Source organism: Ictidomys tridecemlineatus, chromosome 10, assembly GCF_052094955.1.
Source record: "Ictidomys tridecemlineatus isolate mIctTri1 chromosome 10, mIctTri1.hap1, whole genome shotgun sequence".
NCBI classification, from domain to species: domain Eukaryota; kingdom Metazoa; phylum Chordata; class Mammalia; order Rodentia; family Sciuridae; genus Ictidomys; species Ictidomys tridecemlineatus.
Genome location: NC_135486.1, coordinates 43,073,328 through 43,086,807, shown reverse-complemented (window position 1 = coordinate 43,086,807; position 13,480 = coordinate 43,073,328). Strand labels below are relative to the sequence as shown.

The 13,480-nt window shown below is 32.4% G+C and overlaps 1 protein-coding gene across 13 annotated transcripts in view; it reads left to right on the top strand.

The window, feature by feature from the left end:
* Ush2a (usherin) overlaps positions 1-13,480 on the top strand; it is a 738,328-nt gene that overhangs the window by 159,280 nt on the left and 565,568 nt on the right. For all 13 annotated transcript variants that reach the window (XM_078022812.1, XM_078022814.1, XM_078022813.1 and 10 more), the window contains exon 12: positions 9,974-10,169. In XM_078022812.1, coding sequence (XP_077878938.1) covers positions 9,974-10,169 — 196 coding nt within the window. The remainder of the gene's footprint in view (positions 1-9,973; positions 10,170-13,480) is intronic.

Sequence of the window (13,480 nt, the reverse complement as noted above, 5' to 3'; positions counted from 1 at the left end):
GCTTTTACTTGTGACTGATTTTTCTGGTTTCTGTAAATTTGTGTCTTCTCTTTACTTTTGAAATTTGAATGTTTCACGAGATTGATGTTTTTTCTCTATTAATAATTTTGCTAGTACCTGGTGAGCCTTTTAAAACTGTGGTTTGACATCTGAAAAAATACTTCATATTCTTTGTGTGTGTGGTGTGTGGTGTGGTGTGTGTGTGTGTGTATGTGTGTGTGTGTGTGTGTGTTACTAGGGATTGAATACAGGCCCTCATACATGATAGGCAAGTGCTCTACCACTGAATCACATTCCCAGACCCTTGAGACAGGTTTTTACCAATTTGCTGAAGCTAGCTTCAAACTTACACTCCTCTTGCCTCAGCCTCATAAATAGCTGGGATTATAAGTGTGCACAAAGGTGCCCAGTTATTTTGTACTGATTTTAAAATAATTTCTTCCTTTAACATTTTTCCTATTCCATTGGAAATCCTATTTTTGGAGGTGTACCAGGATTGAACTCAGGGTCACTCGACCACTGAGCCACATCTCCAGCCTTATATTAGAGTCAGGGTCTCACTGATTGCTTATTTCCTTGCTTTTGCTGAGGCTGGCTTTGAATTTGTGAAAATCCTGCTTTAGCCTCCCAAGCCACATGGATTACAGGAGTGTGCCATTGCTCCAGGCTGGAAACCCTATTTTTTTAACCTCTTGATTAATATCATTATTTTTGAAGATTTTCTCAACTTTTCTAATCCTTTCAAATTTTAATACTGCCTATTGTACTTTTACTATTTAAAAGTTAATAATGTTTTCTATTACCTGTATTATTTATTTGGTTCCTCCTCTGGGCTATTATTTCTTCTTTATCCCCTTCTCCATTGTTTTTGTAACTGCTTTTCATATCAGAAATTTTGCACGAATATCTAATGAATCTTTGCTGTCAATTCTGTTCTGTAGTGAAATGATAAAATACTTCCAAGCATCAAGAGAGCTTTTCTTTGCAGAGGGTCAGAGGCTCAGATATTAGTTTTGGAGTTTGTATTCTTCCAGCTTTTCTCTGCCAGTTGCCTGACTCCTGACTTTGTAGAAGCAGTGCCTAACAGGAATGGTGGGGGTGGGGGAGGCAGTATATGTTGCTTTTGCTTTATCTTTCCATTTCTACCCCATACCTTTTCAACTCCCAAGCTGTTGATGAGCTAATATAATGGAGCTGGTTAATTTCAAGTTTTCTTAACAGTAAACATGTTGTCACCAGAAGGTAGGACTAGTTAAACTGGCTGTGTGGGGTTAAGAAGGGAACTGAAAATCTAAATATTTTCTATGTGGAATCCATCTAACTCATGATTCCTATCCTTGGCACTGTGACTATTTTGAGCTGGCTAATCTATCTTAGGTGGCTGCTGTATTATAGGATGTTTAGCAACATCCCTGGCGATTTACCATTAGATGCCAGTAGAACTCTTCCCCCAATTGGGACAATAAAAAAATGTCTCCACATATGGACCAGTTGTCCTTTGGAAGCATAATTATCACCAGTTAAGAAACAGTGTTCTAACTCCAAGTCTGTATCCTCTTCCTTCTTTTAGTATTCTGCCATCTCTAAGTCTTAAGGCATTCAAGGGTTCTACTTAAAAAAAACCCTCAGTTCTCTCATTTTAAGTATCTAAATCAGGTGGTTCCTGTATTTTCTGGTTAGTTGAAGAATGTTGTCAATATTTATTTCTGTATTCCATTTTCTGCTTTTGGAATTTTTACTGAAATTTAATTCTCTTCTTTTCATTGGTTTCACTAGATTTGTAGATTCTGCTTTTTAAAGGAAATTCTAATAGCTAAGTGACTTTTTGGAATAAGGAGAAGTAAACACATGTTTAATCTCAGTTTTACCAAAATCACATCATTATTCACACATATATAAACAAATATTGTTATTTGCTGGGGTTGTAACTCAATGGTTCCCTGGATGAATGTGTGAGGTCCTGGGTATGATTCTCAGCATTATAAACAAACAAATAAATAAAACAAAACCTAAGTGTGTATTTTTAAAAAAATAATGGCCAAACTCAGTCAATACCTACATTCTTTCCCTTGAGGAAAAAAAATGACTTTATTGTGATTTTTATTCCTTTTGTCGTACTATTTCTCATGGGTAAATTTTGTCTCAATTTTATTAATCTCTGAATGAACCCATTTTTAGCAAAGTCAATTCTTTGTTAGAAAAGAGAATGTTAATCTCTCTCCCAGTTCTGATATCTTTGGATGTTACCTTTAAGAAGTGTTGTGCTGATGGGGAGATTGAAGCTTAAGGACTCCAATATTTGCTACTTAAAAAGACAATTCTTGTACAGTTGATGGTGGCATTAGGTTTTGATGAATGCAGTTCCTTTTTCCTATATAATAAGAATAAGCAGAGGTATCCCTGCCAATTTCTTATTTGGGTTCAGAACTTGGATCTTATGTTAAATAGTTGAATATATGTTTCCCAGTGAAACTCTAATCTAAGCTGATGAATTCTCTTTGGATTTTGTCATCCAGTTTTCTCTTATTTTCAGTTTATAGAATTTTCCCCCTCAGGTTAAAAAAATCTTTTTGAGACTTCTACTTGCTTCCAAAGAGAGTGGTAGAAACTGGATTTATCTTCCCATCTGAAACAAACAAAATATGTGCAAAATATATTAAACAATTGTTTGAAAGAACTTCAACATCAGGCAATGGAGGAAAGTATCCCCTGAAAGGTAGAATATATATAATATAATCATGTCCTATAACTTCCCAACATTACCATCTTGAAAGAATCTGCAGACTATGCCACAGAGAGGTAGAAGCCATGGAGCCAGGAGTGTTCTCTAAGCTGAAGAGACAAAAGCAAGAGTTTCAAGAGTCCAAAGTTAGAGTTTTTAGAGAGAAGGGAACACAGAAAAATAATTTCAGAGACCTGCAGAATATATTTAAATATTCATCTGCATAAAGATCATTGCATATGTACAAGGCTGGAGAAAACATAAAAGGACTAAAGATAATGGTGCTTTACACTCAAGAAAAGCTGGGAATATTGTCCGTTTCCACTAGCCAAACCCAAACCCAGGGATACTCATTGTTCACAGGGTATTGGATAGAGTACACAAAAGGCTTTTGACTTAATAATGAGAATAGTCTTAGACTGACAATTGCCCCAGTATTACCTAATATACCTGAAGAACAAGACTCAACTCACTGTTTTCAAATAATTGCATTTCAGAACAAAACTCAGGAGTATTTATAAGAATATTAAACTGTCTAGCATTCAAGAAAAAGTTCATACATCTGGCACCCAATCAAACCAGGCTTTCAAAGAAGTAGGAATAATGAGGGTAAAAATCAACTAATCAGAACCGATACAAAACTGATCAGATATTATAATAATCATTCAGTTATATTACAACAGATATTATAATTAAGTAAAGTAGATTACCTCTTGGTAAAAAGATTAGTGATCTTGAAGTCATGGCAATAGAACCTAGCAACCATGAAATATAGAAATAAAAGAAAACTCAGAAAAATGAAAATAGACTTCATCAAAAAGACTTGATAAATGTATGATTAGAGTCCCTAAAGGAGAGGCAGGATTGTGTGACAACAGAAAAAAGATCCAAATAAATAATGACTGGAAACTTTCAGGAATTATATAGGAAAACCAGAAAGCTACAAATTGAAGAATCTCAAGAGAATTCACAAAAAAGTAATGTGAAGAAAATTATAAATAGGCACATTACAATTAAATTGTTCAAAACTAAGGATCATTTTTTTCTTCAATGATAGAGACAAATATTAAAGTTGGCAGAAGAAGAGTACACATTATATACAGAGGAAAATCGTAAGGATGACAACAGATTTCCTGTCAGAAATCATGCAAACAAGAAAATGGAGCAACATTTTTAAAATAAGGAAAGAAAATAAATAATTGAATTTTATAACTAGTGAAAATACCTTTCTAAGATAACAGTAAATATTTTTTACAATACATAAAATGTAAGAATTTATCCAAGCAGATCTGCACTGAAAGAAATGTAATGTGTTTTTTTAAACTCCTTCAGCAAAAAGTAAAATAATATCAGATAGAAATATGCATCTACACAAAGAAATAAAGTGCTCTGAAAATGGTAATTGGTAAATATAAATATTTCTCTGATCATTAAATTTTCTTTAAAAAATAGTTGATATTTAAACAAAAATTACACCATAATAAAATGTAGTACAATGATGATCCAATAGATTAGGAGGGGATAAAAGGAAATATATCATTGTATTTTTTCTGTATCTCTTATTAGTGCATTATAGTTGTGCATACTGGATTCAGTTGCATATTATATGTAATTTAGCCAATATCTTTAGCCTATATTCCCCTCCCCTCTGCTGTCCCCATGGTCCCTTTCTTCTACTCTCCTGTCCCCCTTCAATTTTCATGAGATCCCACCACCACCTTTCTTTCTCATTTTCCTCTTTCATTTTCACATATTAGAGAAAATATATGACTCTTGTCATATATCATGTGGCTTATTTATCTTAACATGCTATTTTCAAGTCCCATCCATTTTCCTAAAAATGACATAATTTCATTCTTCTTTATGGATGAATAAAACTCCATTATGTATATATACCACATTTTCTTTATCCACTCATCCCTTGATGGATGCTAGTTGGTATCCATAGTTTGGCTATGGTATCCATAGTTCTGTATTCTATCATAAAAAGTAGCTGCTATAAATATGGATGTGCATATATCACTATTATAAAAGAACTTTAATTATTTAGGATAAATACTGAGAAATGGTATATCTACTTAGGTTAGGTCTTGTGTTAGTTCCATTCCTTGTCTTTTGAGTAACCTTCATACTGATTTCCATAATATTTGTACTAATTTACAATTCCACCAAGAGTGTAAGAGTGTGTTTCTTTTCCCCAAATTCTGTTCAGTATTTGTTATTGTTTGTATTCTTAATGACTGCATTCTAACTGGACTTGTTTTGACTTGCATTTCCCTAATTGATAACTATGTTGAACATTTTTTTTCATGTATTTGATGACCATTTGGGTTGCTTCTTTTAAGAAGCATTTGTTTAGTTCATTTGACCATTTGTGAATAAGGTTCTTAAACTACATGTGACATAGTTTTTCCCTTAAAGGTAGACTGTGATAAATGTGTAAAAGAAATCAATAAAATAATAATAAAGAGTCATACCTATTAATCCAACAGGAAGTTAATGTGGAATAATACAAGAAATAAATAAGATAATACAAAAGCAGGTAAAGAGAAAAAAGAAAGAAACCCCAAACAGATGGGAAAAATAGAAAATAGCACTATAATAGACCTAAAACAAACAATATCAATAATCATGTCATATATTCTAAAAACTCAAAAGTCAAAGATTAGCAGTTTATATTAAAATGCAAAAACCTTATGATTGACTATTTATTGCATTCAGGAAATACATTTCATTATGACATACAATAGGTTAAAAGAAAAGGATGGAAAAAGATATATAATGCAAACATGAATCATAGAAAAGCTTGAGTGATTCTGTGTTAACATTAGAAACATAGATTTTAGAGTAACAATATCTAGAATAAAGAAGAAAATATATTGCAAAAGAGGCCATTTCGTCAACAGGAAATACCAATTCTAAACATTTATATACCAAACAAAAAAGCTTGAAAATACACAATGCAAATGTTAATAGAAATAAAAAGAGAAACAGGAAAATCCACAAATACAGGCAAAAAAAGTTTCAATACCTCTCTTTCAATAGTTAAAACAAATAGACAGGAAATCAGTAAGTATATAGATTAGAACAACACTATTAACCAATTTGACCCAATTGACCTATAAATATAAACCACTCAGCTCCACAACTGCTGGTACAAATGTACTTTTTAGGTCTACAAAAGCATCTACCAAAATAGACTAAATTCTAAGCCATGAAACAAGCTTCCCTCCAAAGATTTAAAAGGATTCAAGTTATATAAAATATATGATCACAATTAAATTAGAAATCAACTACAAAATTATCTCAATGACTCCTGAATATTTGAAAACTAATACACTTAACTTTAAGACCAAAGGAAAAATCAAAAGCAAAATTAGAAAATATTTTAATTGAAAGAAAATGAAAATAAACCATATCAAACAGTGGAATGCTAATCTAGCACTGCATAGTAGGATATTAATACCACTAAATGCCTGATTAGAAAAGAAGAATTTCAAAGAAACATTTTATGTTACACAACTAGAAAAAGAAAAGGTATGATTCAAATCAGTTATTTATGAATTTTATTTCTAAATTTCCAAGTAGCGCTTGTAAGGAGAATTCTTTTTATCCTTTTTGCTTACGTGGGTAAAATTGAGCAAGACCAAAACTTATAAGACCAAGTTTGTGTTTTAAGCCTTAAAGAGCAGGAAAATTTCCATAGCCTGGGTATGAATGTATATCTGTTATCTGAGATGGTAGTTGTACCCTATTATCTGTTTTTCTTTCTCCATTAGTAGTAGAAGTCTCAATATTAGTTGGCCACATGATTATGTACATTAGACTAGGTTTCTCAGCCTCCTTGGCAGTAAGGTATAGAAATGTGATTTACATTGTGTTAACTTTTGCTACATAAATTAGTGGATTACAACAATAAAAGTTTTTAGTTCAGTATTCTATGGTTGGCTTTGCTGGGCTGGCTTGGCCTACTACTTCTAATAACCCTCATTTGTCTATGGTTACCTAGCAGTATGCTGGCAGTTAGATGACCTAGGAGGACCTCATTGACATATCTTGTGGTTGGCAAGCTGAGTCTTAAACTGAGGGGAAAGCAACTATGCGCTGGGTTCCTCTCTTCTTTTCATGTATTCTCTAGTCCTCCAACAGAATTGCTGGAGCTTTTGAAGTCACAAGGTGAGCTCTGAGTTCAAAGCCCAGCAAGACAGTGAACTTCAAATTCATAAGCATTTTCAAGCCTCAGCTTGCAACAGATTTGCTCATACCCTATTTTCCAAAGTAAATCAATAGGTCAACCTAGGGTTCCTGTGGAACTTTTATAAAAACTTTTATTGGAAGGTTTCCACAGAAAGATCATGGAAATAGAAGAGTGTTGTGTCTTACTTTTTGGAAGTGCATTTTTACAGGGGAGAGAAGCATCCTTCTTTCTTTCTCCTTGGACAAAGATTAGTCTTAGAATATAAGTAGGTCTGTATTCTCTCACATTGGAAAAAGGGAAATCTACAGCATTGTTGTGCAGAAGTAACTTTTGTGTTTTCAGCTGAATTTTGAGGAACACTAAAGTTCTGTTATACACGATCATAAAGTTCTGTATTATTTTACTTTTAGACCATATTTTAAGATATTGTTAATATAGGGAAATTGTAATTTTTATGTGTTATATAAACTTTTGGATTAACGAAATAGGAGTGGATATATTAAGGATTTTTGGCAGAGTTGCTCATATGGAACAATTTATTTTTATTGTCAGAAATACTTTGATAAAATTTAAGTGCACGGAGGAATTAAGGCAATAATGGATACTTGTGAGATATTCCATGTGAAAAAAAAAATGAAGGCTGTCAAGTATAAAGAGAAAAGTAGATATGCTTTAGGGCAGAGCAAGGAAGGAGGAGAGAGAAGCCACACTGAACACTTGTCTAATTGGAGTGCAGAAGCCCAGGAAAACCTCTAGTTATCAGAAAACCAAAGGGAGATTATGAATTGCAAAGTAAAACTCTCATTTCTTCACTCCAAATCTGTGGAAAAGTTTAATAAATCCATTCACTTTTTTGAACAAGAGTTCCTTTCCTTGAGATTGAGGCACTGGCCAAGGTGACAGAGGGCAGTACTCTCAGGAGGGAAGAAGATTCCAAAATGGAAGAAGCAGAAATTTAGGGTCAGGGTAACTATGAAATTACCAACCCCTCTAGAATTTTTATAAATTTTGAGACCACTTTTGTCCTTCAGCAGTGTGGAACTAAGGTTGAAGACTGTCTTATCTAGATTTCAAGGGGCAAGGAAGAGCTAGTTGATACAGGTAATGCATTTAAATAAAAATTTTACCAAAAAATAGCTTTGACATAGAATACATTTTTCTCTCTCTCTATATATATATATATACCCTGATTCATTCTTTCTTGCTCTTCATCTTTGAAAGAATACTTTTTACAAGTGTGAATAGAAATATAAGGTATGTTTAATACCTAAAAGGGCTTGCCTTCTATTTGGGGGAACAAAATTAATACATGAGAAGCCCTAGCAACAGGTCAGGCCAAAATTGTTGGCATTTGAAATGAGAGTATGTATTTGATGTGGGAGTATGTAAAAGAGGTCTGTTGAACTTTCATGACTATATGTGAAATATACCTATCAATAAATGCCATTTCTTTTTGCAGGGAAAAATCAGATCCCTCCTTTGAGTAATGCCTAGTCTCTTTTTAAAAAAATGTTTTATTTGTTTTATATATATATATATATATATACATATATATATATATATATATACACACACACACACACACACACATACATACATACATACATACATGACAACAGTGTGTATTTTGAAATATTATACATACATGGAGTAAAACTTACTGTAATTAGGGTTTCCATTCTTGCATTTGAACATGATGTTTCACTGATTGTGTATTCCTGTGTGGGGTGGGAAATGCAGCCAGGCACAAGGAGGTACTTCATGGTGCCTGTTCGTCTTCCTGTAGGTGTCTTGGATATTGAGGTTCATTATCTGCACGCATATCTGGTGCTTTATAATCCTTTATTTTTCAGAGTCTTAGATAGCTTCATATCAGTTGTATTATTTTATCCTTCTATTAATGGTTCTAGTGAGTCTCTATTTCACAGATGAGGCAGATGAGGCAATTATGTATTTTTAAAATTCTTTAACTTGAGAGCCTTGCCCTAGATATTTGTAACGAAATGTAACCTTGTGTGATTTAAAAAAAAAATCTTTAAAATCAAATATCAATCAAACTATGTCTTTCCACACGTATATTACTCCCCTCTGATAATCCTGCCTCTGAATGTGAAGAGCTGAATTCAGTCCAAGTGAAAGGCAATTGGGGAGAAATGCCAGTGACTATAAGAGATTTGATGTCTGTATCCATATCTCTGCATTGAAGCCTTAAGTTATTATTGAATTTCTCATATTTATTTTACATTTCAAATACATATGTCCTTTATAAAGACTTTTAGCTCTTATCGTCCTCTAATGTAGTGTTTTCTGTGTGTGTGGTAGATGAATACTGCATATTTTTTGCATTTTCATTCTTCTCAAAATAGCAGCATGAAGAGGAAAACATACTGTTTCAGCTATTTTATTTAAAAATGCTTTGAACAAGTAACTTTTTGCATTATTTACCATAATACAAACCAGCTAAATATACTTAATGTGAAATAATGCTGTAAGTGAATGGTAAATATACTGGAATATTCCTAAGAGAAGAATTGTATAAAAAAAAATGTGTCAGTCTCATTAGGCATGAATGAATGCAATTAACAAGAACTTTAAATAAGACCTTGATGGGATGATACTATACAGAAAGACGCTTCCTTAATTTAAACATCTGGCTTATATAAAACAAGTTTGGACCAATAAGACAGCAAATGGGAGGAATAAAACAGAGAAGAAGTGTGAAAAGTAACCTAACTCCGGGTTCTCTTCTCTTTACAGACTCTGACATGTCTATATTTTGATTTCTTTATTTAGTACTTAATGCTTAAATTCCGCATTTACCTTTTAGTCGTATACTACTGACTTCTGTGAGGTTTATTTTCATTCAGTTCTATATTTACAATCTGCTGAAGCTTCCCATGTTTTGTGTCAGGAGGAAAAATACCTTATTACCTTCTTGTCTATTTAACATTTCAAGTATTTTTTTCTCCCTCCCTCTCTGTCTTGTACCTAATGAGCAAATTATCTAAAAATAGACACGTTCATCATTCTACAAAATGTTGTATCTTCTCTAGATTGGAGGCCAGTGTAATTGTAAGAGACATGTGTCTGGCAGACAGTGCAATCAGTGCCAGAACGGATTCTACAATCTACAAGAGTTGGATCCTGATGGCTGCAGTCCCTGTAACTGCAATACCTCTGGGACAGTGGATGGAGATATTACCTGTCACCAAAATTCAGGCCAGTGCAAGTGCAAAGCAAATGTTATTGGTATGTGTAATGCAAAAGTTTACAGTCACATCTCTATTACCATCTGGAAATAAATTCTGCATTTGATTTCTTAACCGAAGAGTAAAGCAAATTTCCTTGCTCAAGGCGGGCTGGGGGAAAAAAAACAATTTGGATGAAATTAACTGTCTAAAAATGATTAAATTAATAATTCTATCAAGCTACAGTTTGAAGCTTAGTTTAATCAACCCTTTAGAAGTTTCTTTATTCTGTAGATGTATTAGTTCACATGGTCTTATACTAATAAGTCATAGAAAAATATAATTTGCTTACTGCATAGATGTTTCTTTTAGAAAATTAGCACTTTTTCAAAATGTTTTACACTTAATGAGTTCTAAGCAAATCATTTCCATGCTAGTTTCCTTAATAGACCAAAATAAATGGATTTTTTTCAAAATATTCTGTGCTACAGGGTCCTTTGTGATAAATCTTTCCATTTTTTTCTATTATATTTCTTTGAACTGTTCCTATGAAATGCAAAATAAGTCAACATAATTCCACAGATCATATATATTGCTAAGGTTAGTTATAAAGGGCCACATAATTTTAATTTTGTAATTCAGTACCAAGCTGATTATAATAAACAGCTACCTTCGGTGTTATTTATCATTTTTTTTATACAAGACGTGCTTTTTTGTTTGTTACTCCCACAGGTATTTTTCAGAAATTAGATTTGATTATAGCAATTTATTACATCCAACATTTTTGAGGGGAACCACCGCCACATAAGGACAAAATTTATCAAGTGCCTAAAATGCACTATGTACATAATGCACTTTGAAATTTTGATATATGAGAATATTATGAGAGGAAAGTTTCCTGATGAAGTGAGTCCTGCATTGTAACTGAACATGTTTTGATTCATATAGGAAGTTTAAAAAAGACCTTGGCCTTTCTATTGTCACTCAAGACACCAAGTCATTGTGGTTTTTCTAACACTTGACCTGAACCTCACAATGATGAAAACACACCTGGCAGTGATAGCACCCAGAGATGCACTTATGCACACCCAGAAATGCATACATACATGCACACACAAGTAAATATCATCTTAAGTAACATCTTTCCTTCATTGATATAACATAATCTAATGCTTCACCTTTCACATATGTAGCTATACATACATCATGCTGCATAATTCAGGTAAAAAGCATTTTGATTTAATAAAAAACGAATATTAACATGCCTAATGGAATTACACAAACTTTGATTTAAAGAAAGATTGCATCAAAATGTGTAAAACTTGCCTTTATGTACCTCAAGTATACAAACACTAACTTTTGAGAAAGGAAGAAAAAGCAGTTTGGAGAAGTATATCTTTGTGTTATGTGTGAAGACAGAATGAATTCTGAGACCTTTGAATTCAATCTGTGTGGGGTCCTTTGTTCTTTAATATGAGGTATATTTTAAATTCAAGATGTGAACACAAAAGTTAAAAAAGGCCTCAAAAGACATGAAGTGCTTACTTCTTTATGTCAGTAGAATCTGTCCTGTGATACTAGATTCCAGAGGTTGAGGAAGGAAAAAAATAAAAATAAAATTTTTTTATGACCTCCCTGCTGTTACCTATGTTATTGGTTGTTCCTCATTGTTTGGGGAGGAAAATATTAATATACATTTTGTGAAGACTAAGTCATCATCTTAATATTCTGATAAGTAATTATTATTATTTTGTCAAATAAAATACTTTTAATAAAAATATGAATTTAACGTGCATATATATTTTCCAAATGGAATTAGCAAGTAACTGTATTCGACATTACCTTGTTAATGTGAAGAGAAACAAAGCCTAGAAAATACAAGGGTATGTTGTATATGCTTCAGAAAGCAAACTGTTAGAGTTAACAAAACTGTTAAATCTTACTAATGATTCTATCACCAGTAAAATACATTAGCACCAATAATTTTATTAAAGTAGGTCATTCATCTAGAATAAAAAGGGAGAAGAATGTGAATTAAATGCCAAGTGTGCTAACTCGCCTGTACTTGTTAACAGTGAATGTGATGCCCTGTAGGCCTTCCTGAGTATCGTTAGGAATAGATTACCTGTCAGGAATATGTATGGCATATTCAAATAAGCACTGCGCATATTTTTAAAACTGATATGATATGAATCCATGTAGACCAATTTTAATAGTTCAAAATGAGTCATAATTCTTGTTAACAATACAGTTATTTTTAAAATTTGCAGCAATAGTGGTCCTTTTTTATTTTCCTTATTGAAATTAAATGATATGCCTTAGGTGAGTCATTCATCACTGTTAAAGAACTTGCCTTCCATTGGAGTTCTTGAATTTTTATCCATATATATACATACATATTAGGCATTTTCTTCCAGTTTACGAATGCTTTTCTACATATGAGTTCCTTAGTGTGCTTTTGACTCTTATTTTAGGACTAATTTTTTATTGCAATTATAGCTTGAAATAAATGTTTCAGTTGCCTTAACTCCACAGTCAGTTATTTAAATTCATGGATATGAGAAGACTATCTAAAGGAAGTATTTGCCATCTGAACATTTACTGTTCTACATATTAAAAATTCTTTTGCCTTGTAATACCCTTTTTGAGACTAACCTGAGTTGTCAGAGATTTAAGCTTCGGGGCCCAAACATTTTTCTCTATTTGTAAAATGTATATATATATATATGTATGTATGTATGTATGTATGTGTATATAAAATATATATGCACCTTTAAATAGAAGTAATACAAAGAACAGAATTTACTTAGTGTTCAAAGAGGTATGTTCTGAATCACACCATGTGACAAGCAATGTGATTGCTTTATGAGCCACGGAGAGCATAATTTATATTAATTGAAAATGATAAAATGTAGGATCATACAAAAGGATTAAAATAAAAATTGTTCTGGATATGTTTTATTTATATTAATTATTTAAATATGTAATATTCAGAAGTAAGTGTATATGTTCTTAATGTTTATTTTTTATTCTTGCTACCTTTTTTAAAGATTAATTCACAAATAAAAGTTGTATATATTTATAGTGTAAAATGTGATGTTGTGATATACACACCCATTTTGCAATGATTAACTCAAGCTAACTGACATATCTGTCACTTCACATACTTATGTTTTAGGAAGAAAAAATTTAAGATCTAACCTTTTATCGATTTTTCAAGCATATGTAATATTTTAACTATAGCCACTGTGCTGTGTGATAGATCTCCAGAATATGTTTATCTTGTCTAAGTGAAATTTAATGTTCAGTTTAATAATCCTGCTGGAAACATTTTTAGGGAATTCTGATTTTGCGAAAGCTACCTATTGTGGT